The sequence below is a fragment of the Myotis yumanensis genome, unplaced genomic scaffold, assembly GCF_028538775.1.
Source record: "Myotis yumanensis isolate MYYU_CA2020_CCGP unplaced genomic scaffold, mMyoYum1.0.hap1 SCAF_2, whole genome shotgun sequence".
NCBI classification, from domain to species: Eukaryota; Metazoa; Chordata; class Mammalia; order Chiroptera; family Vespertilionidae; genus Myotis; species Myotis yumanensis.
Genome location: NW_027223753.1, coordinates 187,579,667 through 187,599,078, shown reverse-complemented (window position 1 = coordinate 187,599,078; position 19,412 = coordinate 187,579,667). Strand labels below are relative to the sequence as shown.

At 38.3% G+C, this 19,412-nt stretch overlaps 1 protein-coding gene across 9 annotated transcripts in view; it reads right to left on the bottom strand.

Moving 5' to 3' along the window:
* The window catches only part of MECOM (MDS1 and EVI1 complex locus), a 578,899-nt gene that overhangs the window by 49,929 nt on the left and 509,558 nt on the right, over positions 1-19,412 (bottom strand). For 6 of the 9 annotated variants that reach the window (XM_070406852.1, XM_070406847.1, XM_070406849.1 and 3 more), the window contains exons 3-4: positions 13,500-13,634; positions 1,519-1,621 (exon numbers count right to left, since the gene is read on the bottom strand). In XM_070406852.1, the coding sequence (XP_070262953.1) occupies positions 1,519-1,621; positions 13,500-13,634 (238 nt within the window). Of the gene's footprint in view, positions 1-1,518; positions 1,622-13,499; positions 13,635-16,007; positions 16,226-16,255; positions 16,275-16,507; positions 17,372-19,412 lie in introns of those variants that run through there. The other 3 variants (XM_070406853.1, XM_070406851.1, XM_070406854.1) reach the window with 3 other exon arrangements.

Genomic DNA, 19,412 nt, shown 5'->3' with positions numbered 1-19,412 from the left:
AAAGAACAGTCACTTCTCTTTAGGCCTTTAGAATAGTAAACTAATCATTTAAGTTTCCAAAACTAATTGTTTGAAAACCTTTTTTAGATCTAACATTCACCAGTGAAAGATGTCTTGTCCCAAACAAAGCCCAGATTACTTTTACCATCTAAGCACTTCCTGCTGTCCCGGAGCCCTTTCCCATCGTATTCAAACTCTACCATACTCATCGACAACACGTTTGTGTTTTTTTAAACCATTTGCTTGTCAGAGTTTCTAAGAAGAACACAATTTCCAAAAGGCTCCCCCACATACAACTGGTATAATCTACAAAGAGGTGGAATGCAGCTCAGCCAAAGGGAAAATGTTCAAGAGGCAGCAAAGAGTGGGGGATCCTCCCAAGGAGCCACAGAAGCAGAGCCTGAGGTTCTCCCGGGATGCTGCGATGCGGGAGGGGTGGGAGTGGCACGATCTCCATCCTCAGCAAAGCTGGATGGCTTACCCCTTCCCAGTGATCCTTCCAACCACAAAAGACTCTCTAAAGACACCACTGAGATTCGGTTGAACTAAATCACATTCTATTAGGAGAGAGAACTAGGAAAGAGAAAGTATCAAATTATCATCCCAATGATACAAATCAATACCAGAAGAATTTTTTCCTAATCTCCTCAAAACATACAAAATTAGTAACTGTAATTCATTTTGATACCCCTTCCTTAGATTTAGAATAGGTCTCTGGCAAATACAAATTCCTCTGGTTCTAAAATTTCCTCACTGTACTTCTCTCCCAAACCCCACACCACCCCTACCCTCTCCCCTGTGATCATGCTGGCTTAGCATTTTGCTCAAGTGGAAACACTTTTCCCAGTAATAGAATATTAAATGGGAGAAACATCCCCTAGATTTACAAAGCTCAAAAGCAAGCTTCCCAGAATGACTTTTGTGCAATGAAAGGACTCTCACCGTTGTAGGAGGCATTGGCAAAAGATTTAACTATGTGATGTCCCGGTCTAAATATTCAAAATTCACCCAGCCTGCGTGGCTCAGTGGTTGAGCATCGACCTATGAACCAGGAGGTCACGGTTCCATTCCCAGTCAGGGCACATGCCTGGATTGCGGGCTCGATCCCCAGTAGGGGATGTGCAGGAGGCAACAGGTCAATGATTCCCTCTCATCATTGATGTTTCTCTCTCTCTCTCTCTCTCTCTCTCTCTCTCTCTCTCTCTCTCTCTCTCTCCCTTCCTCTCTAAAATCAGTAAAAAAAAAAAAAATTTTTAAAGGAAAATAAATAAATAATAAGTAAATATTCAAAATTCCCTTTGACCTCCATTTCAGGAAAGATCTCGGCTTACTTTAGCTTCACAGTAATATTGCCCAGACAGCAAACCAAGAAAGTAGCCACTTCAAGAGAAGGAATATGTTAACACTGACACTGAAGAGCCAGGAAAACCAATGAACACCAAGTAGGATGGACCCTTTCGGACGCTCCGTCCGTCTCCCAGCGAGGTCAATGCAGATGGGGGCCTGGGCCATACTCACCATGGATGTCGGGCGCCATGGTTTCATGGGGATAGTCTTCACTCTTCATGAACAGCAGGAGCTCCTCTCCCGGCGCGATGTCTGCGACTACTCTATAAAATATCTTCACGGGACCGACAAAGGGTGGGGTGGGAAGAAAGAATACTAAGAAAAGGCCAGATAGACACTAAGATGTCTGTACATGTTCTCATACCTTAACAAAAATATTCATTTCATGTTTTTGTAAGAAGACATGTGACTTCCCATGTTATAAACTGAAAATGAACCCTCCAGTGATAAATGGAAAGCTGTGACTTCCAAGCGAATTCACTAATCTTTTCCAAATCCGACTTCACAAATCAAATTTTCTTTACGCAAGGCTTGGTGTCACATATACCCTGCATAATGTTTAACACAGAACTTTTCCTTCTCTGAATTCCTCACTCTAGTGAACCACACACATACTCAGAGTTGAAAGCGCCTTGGATCAGCCAGCAATAATCTAGCTAAGGGTGGCGAGGGGCACAATCACCTCCTTTGAGTATGTTCTCACTCAAAAGTAGCACCTTCTCAACAAGGGATGTTTAAGGTAATAGTTTGGAAAGACACGCATGACATAAAGAATGATGACAGCGAGATCTGTAGAAAACATGGTCAAAGGAGAGCATTTTGTTTTTCAAAATGTAACCCCCCTCTCACCCATCAGGACCTGCCCTCCTGCCCTTGCTCCTGATCCCACTCTTTGAAAGCAGGCATTATGCCTTCAATTGGTTCATTTACTGGGGCTTATTCCCCCTTACTTTCTGGCAAAATGTTGAGGAGAGGAAGGATTTAATAAATCCGTTAATGACTAACTAAAATGCAGTGGGGCCAGTGTGAAGAGAACCCTGACCTATAATTTCTAGGGGATGCCCACTTTTCCCCTAACCAGCTCGGTGACCTTAGACAAGTCATTTGAACAATGTATTTGTCCTGACTTCAGGATTTTTTTCATTTACGAAAGCATTTAATTTGTGAAATATACAAACATAGAATCATATGTTACACAGTTAAATCTAATATGATGTTATATATTATATCTCAGTTAAAAAGGCCATTAATTGGGATAATATTTAAGGTGTTTATTCATTTTGTCATGAAAATGTTTATTCTAAGATTATTTATTAAACAACAATTTCGTAACTAGGTAGAGGCTATAGAAGAAAGAATGAAGTTATACACTTAACTGGTAAAAATGAGACCAATGACTCTCTCTCTCTCTCTCTCTCTCTCTCTCTTTCACACACACACACACACACACACACACACACACACACCAAAAGCAATAGTGATAACAAAGAAATAAGGGTTCAAATCTGCTCAACCTCAATCCAATGGGGGAGAAAAATCACAACCCAAATTGGTACACTCTTCGAAGAAATGGGAAGGATTATATTTAGAAGACATCGCTCTAACTATGGTTTCTTGCAGGATCATTTGATACTTCAAACTGAGAAGAGTAAATTAACATCTTATAAGATCAACAGAAATGTGCGTCACTTTAGCTGTATTTATTTGTTTATCTTTTGAGAAGCAGAGGACATCAGGCATCAGCACGTGCCTTTTTATTCCAGTAGGTGGCTCTAAAGGCCAATTGTTTATTTTTCTATAAAAAGACCAGAGCACAAAATTGTGCTAAATTCAAAAAAGAATAACTCCATGAGGAGTATTTTCTGCCTAGCTTCTTTCCTGTTGAAATAAAATCTTTTTTTCATTCACCAGTAATTTAACCATGTGAAGCTAATTTATATAGAAAATAATGGCAAGCATAAAATGTTGTATAATATGTTCGAATATAACCTAAGATTCTTTATATATATCCATAGACAGAATCCAGACTATCTTAGGAGAATTACCTGTGCTCTTTCTAAAAAAACAACAACAAAACAACAGGGAATTTACACTCTATAGCTTATTAAACTTAATTAACCTTCCTAATTTTCTTTCTTTGGAGAAAGAAAATGAGAACAGTTCTGCTCAGAAAGTTACCAGAATAAAAAACAAAGCAAAACAAAAAAACATTAGTGTGCATTTGCTTTTTCTCCAAAACCTCCCAGTTAAATGCTTATAAGTACCCTGTTCAACCTGGAGTTCTATTTCCCCTTAGAAAACAATGGACTTCTCTCAACAGTTTGAATCACCTCTTTTTTGGCATCTCTCAAAGGTTTAACTTATTAGCTTCCTTTCCAACAACATGTTGACATTTGAATTGTGACATATTAGAACTTTTCAGTGGCTTCTCGGAAATAGTGAGGTTAAAGAGACAATACCCTGCAAGACCGTAAAACAGGGCAGTTGTCTCTGTTGGGGAATGCTGCTTCGACACACATGCCAGGTCATTTTAAGAAACTTATGATATCATTATTTCTTTGTAGTCCACCATTAATCATGTCTCTTTTAATTCCATTTTAGATTTACTGGTTCCAATGTGAACAGTCCAAGAAACAAACAAAAAAAAAATGATGGATACATTATAACTATATATTATAAAGACAATTCTCTTTGTGGGGACATAGATCACTATTGTAATTTCCCTTTAAGTGTCCAGATTGTCACGTGAAGAATATTGAGTACATAAAAAAAAAATAAAAGACACGGAAGAGTGTTGATGTTGGCTTTATTTACTGGAGGTAAAAGGTGACATTCCAGGCCATGAAAGGCAAGGCAAAGCAGAGTGGGTTTTAACTTCAGGGTGTTCTTTTCGATTTTAAGTGAATTTTTATGGTGCTCATGAAACTGAGGTTTGAAAAGAACTGGCAAGCTCCAGACGTAATGAGGGCAAATTCTGGGCATGCTTCCTCACATAGCAGTAAGAATGTGCCTCGAAGTCCCATCTACCACACCCTCACAAATCTAGGGCTTTGTTTTCTTCAAGGTGTTGCTACCACTTGATATTTTCATTATATCTCATCTCTGAGGATCTTCCAGAGACTTAAGTAACATTATGTTTTTCCTCCTATAATTACAATGGCCCAAGCATATAATTTGAATACTTGAATGCAGAGATGTCTACATATAAAGTTAGTTTACATTTTAGCAATAATAATATACCAGCAGGCACTTGAGAAGTGAGGGGTGTAGTTTGAAAGAAAACAAAATGACAATTTGTTGCCTCAAAAAAACTATGTGAGGGAATGATGGGATGTAATCTTGGAGAAATCAAGCCATTCAGAAAAGAAGATATCACCTTTATACTTTTATACTATAAAATAGGTGTTCCAGCAAATAAAAATATCATACAGAGCAGAAGTGGATTATGTGGCTTTTCCTGCAGGTTTGTATATTAAGTATGCTTGACCATGCTTATAAAAATAAAATTATAATGTCTTTAAAATTACTGTAGCTTCAAAATCGCAGCTATACTGCAGTCCTATGAATTATATGTCACCTGACTTATGTATCCGAAGCAGAGACACTACTAATATAACCTCTTGGTTTTTGTGTTAGAGCAAAATGGAAGAAAATCAATTACTCTGTTAAATTCCATAGAAGAGTTAACAGGTCTCCTCTTCCATCAGGGGGTTTTATGGAAAAAGTTATTTGGATCCAAAATAAAAATGTCCTGGATCTGGGATTTTGTGATGAATTCAACTCAAGTTATATAGAGGCTCAAAAGTCTCAAAGATTTGGAAAGAGTTTGAATTGTTACAAACGAGTTGTTGATTCATTATTTTGTTGTGTCTCTCTCATAATGCTCTATTAGAAGGAATATCTTAATCTCTCCCAATATAAGGTGAAAGATAAGAGGAGTGGGGCCTTATAGTAAGGTAACAGGATTATACAGAAATTCCATTTTGTAAAGGCATGATAAAATATTTTAAACATTGTTAAATATGATAAAATATTTTGACTCCTCTAGAGTTTTCTTTTTGGTAACTAATATCAAATTCCAGAAACACAACAAGTTATAAACATGGCTTACCTCTCCATGCATTTAAAACTTTTGAGAGTTGAGGTGGTCATTTTACCACAGGAAAAAAATTAATTTTCTCAGTATCTTGCTAGATTTTTTTTATTTTTCCAGAAAGTTATAATTCTATTTTTAAAGTAAGGATATTATCACTGCATCTCTGGATACTTGAATTGATAAGAATAAATATTTATAGTAAATTTTTTAATAGATCCTTTTGTATTATTTTATTTTCAAATTTTGCTAACATAGCATGTGAGTAAAATTGCTTAGTATTCTTTAAATTCTAAATCATTCAGATACTTGAAAAATAAAACTAGAAATCTCCTAAACTGTTCACTTTTACTACTGAAAATTCACAATTTAAGGCATCAAGATAAAATTGTGTATATAGGAATTACTCTAAATATAATTATTGTATTTAATTTATTTTAATCAAAATTTGAAACCAGTTCCAAATGCCAAAAGAATATCAATTCACTTAATATTCATAAAGCTAAGCTAGGGATAAAAAACAGTGGTGAAGAGAATTTGATTTAGCAACTTTCACACTTCCAAAAGGTATAGTTTCATACAATGTTATATGTAAGTATATATGGGCTAGGATATTTCATAAATGACATATAAATGTGGCAAAGTACACTTGTTGGGGGAATTTAAAAATCTGCATAAAGTATTAGTAATCTCATATTTTATATATTAATATAATTGAGTGTTTAATGGCATATAATTAATTCTGATTATATATCATATAAGTTTTATATAACTATATATTACATTATATATTATATATAATTACATATTATATATATAGTTGAAATTTGAATTAAACATTTTATTGAATATCCATTTTCTTTTGCTATTTAAATTCAAGAGGATAGCCTCTAAAGAGAGTAGGAATACATAAGCTTTCTGATAGAAAAGTTAATAGGCTATAAAAGTCCTTCAGATTCTGCTTTATACTGTCAGGCCTGTGCTCAACCTAATCCTCCATCAGATTGATGATGCTACCATTTGTATTTATAAATGGTAATAATGTGGGTTCTTGTTTATTATCCCATAAAATAGAGGAATCTAGAATCTGTCAGACCAGACTTGCTGTCTAGTTTGCTATGCTTGGATCGATTTTAAGTATTATGTTTGTACTATTGAAACCGAAGAAAAATTCAGTGCACAAGAGGCAAAACAAGAAAGAAAGAAAGCACATCATTTAGTTTTAAAAAGATGAACAAGGCCTCATTGTTATGAATCCCTGTTTATTTTTCCTGGTCAAGCACTGGAAGTTTTATTTATGCTTAATAGACTGCATTTGGCATGCCTGAAAATGACAGAAGTGTGAATTATGAATGACCTTCAACCTATTCAGGAAGTTGTAATAATTGAAATAATAGAGAAATGTACTCCCTGCAAAATTTGTACTGAGAGACAACTTTTTCAGACTACTGCTGTCTTACCACTTTGAAGTTGACAGCTGATTTCTTCCTCTTTCAGCTCCCACCATCCAGCCTGAATGCTTTATTTTCTCTAGCCTCATTCAAATTACCAGTCAGAAGACTAGGAAAAACTTTAACGTTTGGAGGTCAGGTGGGAGGGAGGTAGGGGACAGTTTGCATATGTGAACAAAGTCAACATTTGATATGGACACATCTGTCAGTCTCGGTGCTGCAGAGAGGTAACACCAGGTCTACAGAGACAATGTGTGCACATGTGCTGGCTTTAGGAAACGTCTGCGCCCCGATCTTCCCATAGCAATGTGGGAAACCCCAATTCAAAAGGGCAAAAGTGACGTCAATTTCTTAGCTTCCGGAAGAAAGACCCTTTTATACATTCTTAGCCTAATTAGTAAGAGATAACAAGAAGTGTCTTCAGCAGACAGAGAGTTGATGACAGAATATAAAGATATTTGTTCAACAGAATGGAAGCTTTATCATGTCCAAGCTTATTTCCTTAGTTTCTCCAAAGAGATGGAATCCTATATTTTTCTTTAGGGTGACAGTCTAAGCTGAGAAATATCAGATATTACCTGCTATATCTGCTTCCAAAATGAAAAATATGTATTCACTGGTTATTTTCAGGACAAAATCATTGAAGGACATGCCCTCCTCCCTCCCCACACAGATTTTTAGCTCTTGTTAATAACATGAAGAGAAAGCCAAGTATAATTTATTGAATGAAACAAAACAGAGAGAACTGACTGTTGGCCCTAGTTTGCATAAATAGGACAAGTGATAAAGGTCCCTTACTATACCTGGGGTCTACAGTGTACCCAGCCTAGAAGCCTGGCAAGTTACCCATTAAATAATCTCTAAGGATCTCTCTCCAGATCCTGCAAGAAATATCTGTAGCCACCTGTCTTTAATGCAGCCATTTCCTCTGATTCTATGAAAACTGGTCACTCTGGATGGTTTCGGAATGTTTGGGATGAGTTCCATCATTACATGATGAGGAAGCTAACAATCACGTTTGGGGATTTTTCTAGGCTGGAGGCTGTGTCCTTGGCCAACAAGTTTTCCTCCTTGATGGCTTGTAAATGCCTTCTGAGGACTATCTTTTGGGCAACATTCCAGAAACAGCTGAAGTCTAGAAGGGGTGTGAAGCTTTGAGATTCTCCTAAATGAAAGGTGTTGCATGCCATGCAAAGACTAACCAGTTAAAATGTGCACAGAATACTTTAGGTTATCATATGTTCCATTTATGTGGTCTGAGAATCTTAGTAACATTCCTAGTCTGTGTAGCGTTATGGCAGTGCTGTGTCCTGGGCATTAGTACGTGAGGAAAACATTTTTTGGGGGGAAAGGGGGTTGGAGGGAGACAGCACTGTTTATTTTATCATCTAAATATCAAATGGCAAACCATGCCTGAGACAGCTTCATCTTCGGGCAAAGGAAGTAACCTATCAACTGGACAACATTCCCCCAAAATCAGCTTGGGCATCGTTCACAAAGCCAGTCTCTCTCTGGGTATTGCCAGCTGGCATTCATCTTAAAACAGCAGAGCATAACTTTGGTATAAAAGTGCAACTTGACTTAAAAGCAAAGCAAAGAAAATGCCCAAAGCCAATAATAATTTTAACATCAAAGGAGGTCATTGAAAATGTGGACAGAAATCCTTGTAAAGGAAGAGCACATTAACAAATTACCTGACAGTCTACGCAAACAGTTTTTAAAAGTGGAAAGAGACTAACAACTTACATTTTGCTTTTTACATAGCTTACCCTCCCTTCTTTTTTTGCATAAGTTGCATTCAGTGCATGATGCAAGAAAACATATTTTTCTCAGGAAAAAGCCAAAGAAAATAACTTGATAATTGAGCCCATAACAAGCTTTCAGTAACAATATGACTCTAGTGTCACAGCGCTCTGATAAACCACTGGTGTGCACTGAAGGAGAGAGAAAGCTGGTGTGCCAATTCAGCCATGATTGTCCTGGAAGCAGTTAAAACTTTATAAGGTAAAGCACAAACGAGAACAATGCCTGTGCAGCTGAAATCACTGTAGAATCTTGCTGCTGTTCATTAACCACAAGAGAGCTGGCAGAATCTCCTAAGTGAATTCCAACCTGGTATTCTCTGAGGGGCACTCATTCTTCTGTATCTTATTTCTTCAAAATAGACATCAGGCATTAGATAATCTCTTATCGACACATTTCTTTTTATTCAGAGTGGAAAGCAGACCTCGCTTATTCCACTTACAAAATACCAGCTGTCAGGGGCCCATTTAAAAATGAAAGGACTTATCACCTGTGTAAATGACAAGATTAATAATGTCTTGGGTTTCTGAGAACTTTATTCCACTTGTAGACCATGTTAGGGCAGGCCAGGAGTTTGAATGAAATCATGTTCCTTCCTATGACGCAGAATACATACACCCATATAAAATGTTACCCCAAAGCACACACCCAGATCATTCTAATTATCATGAGTGGAAAGGCAGGTCTTGTTCAAGTCTAAAAGGTCAACTTACATGAATTGTGCCTTAGTGATCTGTCTGATTGCAGCCAATATGAAGAAGTTTTGTATCCAGTGAGCTATTCCACAAGTACACAAAGCTTATGAACACATCGTAAATGAAAAGTGGCATTGTTTGAGGTGGGTAAGGGGTCGATGGGCCATCTTTGATTTAGGTGAAGGGTATAGAAATGTGGAGATATTAGGAAACTCATCAAAGGGCGAGGCAGGAGCAGGGTGACACCGAATCTAAAGATGTGCTAAATCCATCCCTCAAATTGGTTGGTAAAAGTAAGATATCCACAAGATGTCAAAGGAAAGGCCAACAAAACATTTAGGATTAAAAAAAAAACAACACCCTCAGTGAATCATCTAGCTGTTTGGCCTACTGGGCCTTTAACACGTGGATGCTTCCAGAAGTAAATAAAACCTCTGAATAATTAATAAACCAGGTCCATGCTTCCTCCGCATGTTTGGTTCTCTTGAAGACTATCCTGGAAAGAACTTGCGTCATCCAACTCTCTGCTTTTGCTCCTGCCCTGCTCTGCCTCTCAGTGCCAGTTCTCACTCCTGAAAGCAACCAGGGACCATTTGAGGTCAATATAATGTAAAACTATTGAAGCATTGTCTGTTTCAGTAAAATTTTCTAACGAGATACTGTGTGACAAGCAGTATAGCTATGTAGCACTGGACAAAAACTTTAAGGAATAAGAGAAAATATCATTAGGACTCCAGGGATAAAGACCCTTAAGTGTGTTTAATGCATCTACACTTTTACGACTTGAGTGTGGTTCTGGTCCTAATTTGCTAGTATCTTTGGTGTGGCCCTCTGTTGCAAAGATAAATTACTATAGTCAATACAATATTTTCAGGTGGGAATTAGGGATATCAGTTAGAAGCTGAAGCTACTTTAAAATTATGGTTTAGCAGTTACGCCAGTGTTTTCATAATTTCCATCTCTAAAAACATCACTGCAATAATTTTGAAAATATGAAATGAAAGAGATCTAAAAACAATAAATTGAGTCTTTCTAGGCAGCATTGTCAAGAAAAAAAAAAATTCCACAAAGCTTACTTTGGTTTGAAAAAAAAATAAAAGTAAAATAAAAGAACTCACAGAAATCTATTGGAAAATTTAAACTCAGAAAAAAATCCCCTCTAATAAAATCTCATACAGAGGTATTAGAAAAATGTTAATTGAATGGCCTTTGTTTTTATGATACAAAACAGATTACATCCTTTACCAACTTTACTTGAAAATCAAAACCCATGCTGTTTCTAAGTCCCTTCTCCCCCGCCCCAACAAATCAAATATGTGTGTTATCCAGTACACATGTTCTACCTGTCCCACTATTATAAAACTGTATTATTATATTAGTAAGCACATTTATTCTCTTTTGTAGAACTCCTCCATATTATGATAAAACATTCAAACTGATTAAACTTGACCATTAACATTGGTATTGTTAGAAATCTGTATCTTTGCAAAGTAAACTCTAATTTACATCATCTTATTTTGTTCTGGGTCATCTTTTCCTGTCTTTTATAGATACCTTAATTATTACAGTGCTTAGACTGCAATTGAAATTCTTCTTTTTTATAGTCCAGGACTTACACCTGTCATGTTACTAAAATTCATTTTATGAATTTGAGCTCTACCTAAGAATCAGAGCAAAGAGAAACAGTTTTTACAATTTCTTGCAGAGTGCCTCATTGCTTCATTTGCTTTCATGTTGTATAGGTGAGTTGGTGTTGTTCATGTTTAATAACTACTCCTGATCCAGGGTCTGTCTTTATATCTGGATAGTAAGTAATATCTCACACAAGGGGGGTGTCCACGATGAGTTCTGCTTATTCACCAGTGGGCAGCTCCTATTCCTCATGGAAGAGAGCGAAAAAACAGACCTAGGGAAGCTCTTTAGTCAGCTCTTTCATCATTGTACCTAGTCTAACATTCACATTTCAAAGCTGTCTGGAATTGCTTTGACTTAATTGGCCTTTAGAAATATGCACACATGCTTATAAGATGAATATGTTTATAAAATATGCATACACTATTTGGACATCTGTTCTCTTTTGTCTTGTCCACTGAGCTAAGTGTGGTTGTATGCTTATATGCCTATCACACACATCTGACTTTTACCTCTGCCTTTTCTCTTGTTTTCTATGGTGAATTTACTTGACCATGTAATGTCAATTTCACAATTATGTTATCTGATACGCACTCTGTTACCATCTTAGATATCTGCCAGCATAACACATAGTTTAAAATGAGTACCTACAGAAATAATAGGTATGTGTTTAATATTAGCCTTTTATGTTTTTCCTGATTAACCATTTTCTCTGGTTCTTCAGTTAAAAAAAAGTAAACATGCTATTCATTAAAGTATGAAACCAACATATTTTCTTTTGAAAGCAATGCATTTTACAATGTGCACCTCAAAAGAGACAATGTTAAAATTATAAATACCTACTCTAAAAAGCAATATAATTAAGGTTAGAAACAGCAAAATAGTTTCCTCATTTCATGAAATCAAACTTCCCAATGACAAGAGTATATTTATTATAAAATATTAGACACATAAATAATAAACGAAAAAATGAATTGGGCACAAGTTCGAATCTTCAATCACCTTTTCACTGATCCTACAAAAGTTTTATCTGTCTAAGGAAATAGCCCTATTGTCAGTAAATGTGGCTAGCAAGTCATTATTATGATATAATTATATTATTTCATCTTACAGCTGCTTTTTGAGCTCCTTCAGTTCCTTTTTTAGGAAACACAGCACACACTCATTTACAATGCCTACGTATTTCCCACATGGACAAACAGTGGGTGCTCAAAAATTGTTTGCTGTTGATGGTGACAATAACTCATATGACGAACTTGGGATATTTTCTGCTCACAATCAATAGCTAATTTAATAATGTTTTCCTTTGTCAATAATGCCTCTTGTTTTCTTATGGCAAAGGGAAAAAAAACAATTGATTGGTTTAGTATTTTTTATATATGTTGGAGATTTTTAAACGATTCCCATTTAAACCTAATTTTACAATTTACTACCTTTTTCACAGTTTAGTCAGTAAAAATTATCTGATAGTTGGTAAAATGCCAAAGAATAATCTCATAATGATGATTGAAATAGAGTCTTAGACTATATGACGCTAGCATTACTTAACAGCTTTCAATTGAAAACATCTAATTTAAACTTTTCTTTTTCTTGGTGGTGATTTTCATAGGAGATTTGCCAAGCAACCACTGTAATATGGTCTTTGAAACAAAATTTGATTTAGGTAACCATTGGGTTAAAAGTTATAAATAATGATAACATAATTAAATTCTAACTCAACGATGTTTATAAAACAAAAATTAACAGGCTGAACTTTTTGTTGTTTTAGGTACTGTCATACTCAGTTACAGCATTCATAACCTAACTTTATTGAGTGCAAAATATGTTTCATGATATTTTCATGATCTGATTTCATAGTTATTATTAAAGTTAAGCTCATTGCATGGCCTTCCATAAAACAATTTCCAGCAGAGATATTTTTAAACTTTTCACATGTGCAAAAAAAATAGTATTTTGGTTAAAAGTGCTTCTCACTTATAATTAGGCAAGTCAGTATAAAATGCATAATCAGATAATTTCACACATAGAGCATACAGATATATCTATCTACTATTTCTAATAAAATCTATATAACATTCCAAGTATATCACTTCCAATTTCTGCATAAATTCAGTGTTCTTGATTAGCTCAGTACTTTCTATGAATGTCTCCCTGTTTTGATGGTAAAGAATAAAAGGTAAAGAATAGCTAGCCACAATTAGTACTCAGTTTTCAAATCATTCAATCCCATTCTGAAAACGAGAACATTTATGAAGTTTACTGATACAAAGTGAGTTAACGACCCCAAAAAAGTAGTAGTGAAAGAAAAGTCCTGAAAGTGACCTTATTCTGCATCTTGCTTATATTTGTGCATTACCTTTCCCCATATCAACAAACAGGCCACAAGGGTCTACTGCAGCTCACTGTTATTTTTATTCTTCAGGCTTCACTGATACTTTAGTGTTCTCAAAGAAAGACAAGAAAATCTTTACAACATACCTGGTCATTTATCTGGCATGCAACGAGGTTGTGCTGATCATAACAGCCAGCGAACCTGATGTACTTGAGCCAGCTTCCTACATCTGGTTCACTAGCATCTATGCAGAACTTCACATTGCAAAACTCATCTAAGATCTAGAAGGAAGAAGATGAGAACAATCAATTTCTACATCAGTTCATTCATTAGAATGGTTATCTGCTTGAAAACACTTTATTCAATACACATTCCTCTTTTGAATCTTTAAAAGCAAAAACAGCATTAATATAAATAAAGGCAGAAAGTGACAAGGTACCGGTTTTTAAAGGAGCAAAGCAATTGTGAATTATTACAAAGATTTAATTGGTTTTAAAGATGCTTGTTTCCTTGTTATGCATGAGTGAGTGCTATTGACTTAATTTTACCCAATGACTTTTACAAAAAAATACTGAACAATGTATATTAATATAATATTTCTAAACTAGTCAATATTTTAGGTTCAGATAGTGTTCCCATGTAAATATATACTTTCACAGTTTTGCACTGTAAATTCATTCAATTTAAAAACTTTCATTTAAATATTATGTTCATTTTCAATGTTCATTTCACTACCATGAAATCACACCTTGGGCTGAAGAAGATAATAAGATTTGTCTCCTAGATGCTTCTGGCCCAACTAAAGAAAACCAAATGAAAGCAAATGATTGGTATAGGTTCATGCAAAATGTGGCAACTTAATGTTTTAGTTAACACATGCCAATGCATATTTCGATTTTACATTTAGTAAGCACAATAACAAAACTGGCTTGTGAACAAGTAAAAATAAAAAGAAGAATGTTGTAGTAAATTGTCATCATTATATATGATTGTGTATTGTTGTTTGTCATGAGATTCTTACACCCAGCCTAACCTAAATATTAATTACTTAAGACACCTATTAAACACACGTTGAAATGGGAAATGTCCACTTTTAAGGTTTTGTGTACTTAAATGAAACTCTTCTGATTCAGCAGCAGCAACAATGTCTTAGACATCAACAACATTAAAAGCTGCAGAGTTGTTGACCTGATGGTGAATAACTAGAAAGGCTGGTAATGCTAATGTCAATCGGTGAATGCAAACTTGAGGAAGTTTCCTATCAAAGACTAAACAATACAGGCTAGATCAAAAAATTAATGCATTCAATAAGCCCCACGGAACTCTGCTGTGTCTATACCTACATAAAAGTTAAAACTAAACCCTTGGGTATACAGATGAAAAGCAATTTTGCATAGAATTCAGGTAATCACCCAGTTGCAGATTCAAGTCATTAACTCAGCACAAACTTCAAGAAGAAGCCCAGTGCTCTGAGGGTTCTGGTCAAGAGGCATTGGGAATAAGCCTTTGGCCAGGAGGCAATTAAAGGGCAATAAGTAGTCCCACAATTTATAAAAGAAAAATTAGAACAGAAGATAGGGACAATCATTACTACACACACACACACACACACACACACACACACAACACACTTCTTTTCCAAAGACACTTCTTCACACTAAAAAAACAACAAAAAGTCTACATTAAATACACTCTCTAGTGAGGACATATTTTTAACAATTTCTTATTATCACATTACGAACTTTAAGTTGTTTTTTTCAACTCTCAATGCTGAGCAACTCAGATGGCAACTTGAGATCCCCCCCCCCCCTCAGATGTCTAGAAGGACCCTAACTAACAATAGCAATCCACATTCTAAAATAGTAAAAAGTTGGGATTGCTGTTTTGTTTGTTGGTTGGTTGGTTTGGTTTCTAGATCTTTTGTTGTTTGTTTTCTTGACTAGCAAAAAAAAAAAAAAAAAAAAAAGCAGCTCTTCTGACACACTAGAGAAATATTTAATAAAGGAAATAGGATGAAGTCAGTGAAACGCAACACCAGATCCATTTCATATTTGCAGAAAGACGTGGAAAACTTGTTAATTTCAAAGTCAAGAATCATCTATCCCCTTAGCTTTCCAGTATTCCCTTCTGCAGGGGCAGGGAGTTAAGGATTGCATATACTGCACATAAAAATCCTAGGTGTAATTTTATTCCGTGTTAACATTATTGCCATTGCCACTGTCAACAGTGAAATTAATTTAAAAACAGGTTCATTTCCAAAGAATGTCTTTTCATATATATGTTACATGATTATTCAAATATTTCACCAACATATTAACTTTCTTACTCTCCATATTCCTGCCCCAGGACAAAAGCTTAACTTTCTCCAGCAACGTATCCCCCCCCTCCGGGCGAATTATTTACTTTTGATTTGCTAACAGAGCTGCATTTGTCTCCCCCAATGTCTTAATCATCTCAGAAATCTTGAATAAAATAAAGTCACAGCAACATCTCCCGTCATTTCATCTCACATACTCCTGTGTTTTTCAAAGCTTTCAAGTTCCAGAGATAGCTTAAAAAAAAAAAAAAAAGAATTCCCTTTAGGTGGACTTTAGAGAAAGGCCCTTTCAAAAACCCAACAGCAAAAGAGGGGGAAAGGAAAAAAAAAAACCCACAAGCTAGCCAAAGGGTCCGAATGTGACTTTCTCGCGGAGCAGCACACGCTGTTGGACAGCAAAGCTGTTACTTGGCAAGGTGGAACCCGACCGAAAGCCGCTCCAAAGTCGCGTGGCCGCTGCCAGGAATTCAGATTTTGGCAACCCCACCTTCTGCGTCCCAGAGACCGACGGACAGACACCCGGAGGGAGGGGAGGCCGGAGAAGAGCGCGAGAGACAGAGGCCGGCGGCCGGCAGCGAGACCCACCGAAGGCCGGCCGGCCGGGCGACCCACCCTGGAGACGCGTCCAGCCCGCAGGGTTCGCAGGAGGAACAAGGAAATCGCCGGTCCCGGCGCCGCAGATAAGCAGCCGGGCTCCGGAGGCTGCGGGCGAGGAGGAAAGGAAGGCTGGGGGCGGGGGGCGCCCCGGAGAAGGGGTGCCAAGGCAGGAAACTGTCCGAAGTTACAAACTATGCACATCGCCCAGACTTTTTTTTTTTTTTAAGTGAGTTCTCTTACCTTGCGATTTCTATGGCCTCAACTCAGCGAGACAAGGCAATCACAGAAGAAGGAAAACAAACCAAATCACATCATCCGCAGCCCCCAGCTCTCCTGCAGGACAGTCCTTTCACACGATCCCCGGCCACATTTCGAGAGGTTCAAAAAGAAAAAAAGGAAGAAAAAAAAAAAAAAAAAGCCTCGCGTCTCGATTTCCGAATGGGTTTCTGATAACTTTGTCCGCCTCTAGGATCGGCTCGCCGGGACCACGCGTTTCAGATTTATTGTCCGCCAACCGTGTGTTTTTAAAAAACCAGAAAAGCAGTCTCCTCTCGCCTGGGTGACCCGGGTTTGGGGTGTCTGGGCTTTGCCCCCCGCCCCCCTTCCTACAAGAGCTCAGAGCTCTTCCTTCTGGTTCGCATCACCTCCCTCTTTTCTCACTTTCTCTTGCTCTTATCAGCCCGATGTGTAATGAAAGTTATCTGAAACCCACTAAAACTTCTCCCACTTCTCTCTCCCAGGTCCGGAGGGGGGTGGGGGGGACAGGCGGGAGGAGGAGAGTTTGCAAAGGTGGGAGGCCTGGGGAGGCGAGGGGAGCTGGAGCCCCCTTCCAGATCCTCCGCTGCGCCTTCCCAGGTCCCAGACCCTCACGGGAGCGTCCCCCTCCGCAACTCCAAGCTCAGCCGCCGGGTTTCTGTTTCGTGAACTGTCTCTTTAAAGAGAATCTGCTCGGCCATCCAGAAAGAACCCGGGGCGAGGGAGAAAGGGAGCTATCTCCCGCCGCCTAGAGTGATCGGAAGCCAGACGGGCTCCTCTTTCAGTAAATTTTTAAAGTGACAGCAGCCTCCTCTGGCGGGAGAGGTCACTAAAAGGTCGCCCAGACCTAAGTCCCGTAGGGACAGACTGATTATGGATGCACCATTCCCTTTAAACATGTAGATTTCTCTGGGTAAACAACCAATGGGGAGATCTCGCCGGGCAGGATTTCTTTCCCCGGGGAAATAGCCTCTGTTTCAATGTCCCGAAAGCACAAGTGTAAGCGTGTGTGTGTGTGTGTGTGTGTGTGTGTGTGTGTGTGTGTGTGTTTTGGGGTGGGGGATGGGATGGAGAAGTGCTTTGGGGGGGGGGGAGTGTGAGGGTGTGTGTACCGAGATGGGGGTGGGGTGCTGGAAGGGCAAAGATGAGGTTTTGGGTAAAGGGACCCCAGCTCCTGCTAAACATCCTTAGTTTAGAAATTCTCAGCAAACAGCCCGAGAGTGAAAAGTTGACATGCACATTTCAATGTTCTAAACATGTTATTATGGAAAGTGGGACTCATTTATCTCCTCCATTATTACAGTTAGGTCAGCAGAAGAGCAGGATATATATAAAATTTGAAAAAGTAACCTGCTCTAAATATATATATATTTAGAAGGAGGAATTTAAAAATAGGAAATATTATTTGCATATAATCTACCCAAATAACGTATTACAGCCTTAGAAAGACTGACGATTATTTGGTGAGTTTTTGCCATATTATTTGATACACTAAATAAAACCCTATGAATGCCGAAAAATGAAATTAAGAAATTTGACAACTCATTGTTTTTAAACTTTTAACATTACAAATGCCGCCTTTGGTGATCAGTACTGTACGGTGATAAATAACTTTCAAATATATGTCGTCAATTTTTATCAACACACTTCAGAAACAACATGGGAAGAACTAATATAGGGAATGTGTGGCAAAATAAAAGGGTCAACCTCGGAAAATTTAGTAAAACCCATCGGTGAAGTGGACATACCGCTTTTTATCACAAATCTCCATTCATAAAAACAAATGGACAAAACCCAACTTCTGGACTCAGCAGTGGGAAGTGCAGCCAAGTGAAGGAGTGGAGGGACGCTGGCTGGGCGGGGTGGAGGGAGAGGGGATGGAGAGAGCGCTCACGTTAAACTTCATCTGCAAACGGGGACAGGTCCCCTTTCTGTTTTCTCCAAGTGCAAACAGACATGCAAATCTGATAGATCTATTCTTTCTCCAAAATGATCATTTAAAAACAAAAATAGTAACAAAAGGGGGGATGTGGGGAAGGGAACATGACAAGAGGTGGTGACTAATTCGTTTCGGTGGCCTGTTATCTATGACATTGAACTGTTATTTCAGATAATGGCCATTGTTTGAGGGAAAATCGCACAGCAGTGGTAGGTGAGACAGGAAAAATCCTTTGTAAATAACCTAAAACCCGGCCACATATTCCCATGGAGTTCGGCGCTTGAGAACCTTTAAGAGCCCCCGGTTTGCTGCCATTGATTTCCTGCCCTTCCTCAACTTGCCCATTGTCAGAGCCTCCTTTGCTTTTTTTTTTTCTTTTTTCTTTTTTTAAATTTAGCCATAAATTGGACCGGCTCGAGCTATGAGCTGTTCTATTTTCTTCCTGTCAGGATGAGGGATTTGTTTTATGATGCATTGTGTATTAAATACAAGTAATCTGGGGAGCCGATTGCTTCAGACAGTGCGGCCTGATCAGGGGGCCTGAGAGCTCAGCGCCCCAATCCTCCTTCCCAGCCCCGCGGCCCCCCACTCCTCGCCCTTTATAAAGCTGCTCTGAAAAGGAGGAAACGTTGGTGGGTAAACCAAAGGTCGTGTGGAATCACAGGCAGGTCCTGGCTAAATTGGGATTTCGTGGAAAGGGCCTTTGAGTTTTTTTTCCCTTATATTGGGTTCTGGTGGGGGAGGCGGGGCGACTTTTCAGGTCTGGGTACCTGCAGGTGCGGCGCGAGGCCGCTAGATGGCGTTGCGCCCCGAATGAAGGCGCGGCGCCCGCGGCTGCAGCCACCCAGGTGAACCCGCTGCCGCCCGGCGGGCGCGGCTAGCCCGGCTCTGCCCTCCGCCTGGCCCGGATCCCGCGCCTTCCAAGCCGGGTGAAGTGCACCAGGCAGCCCA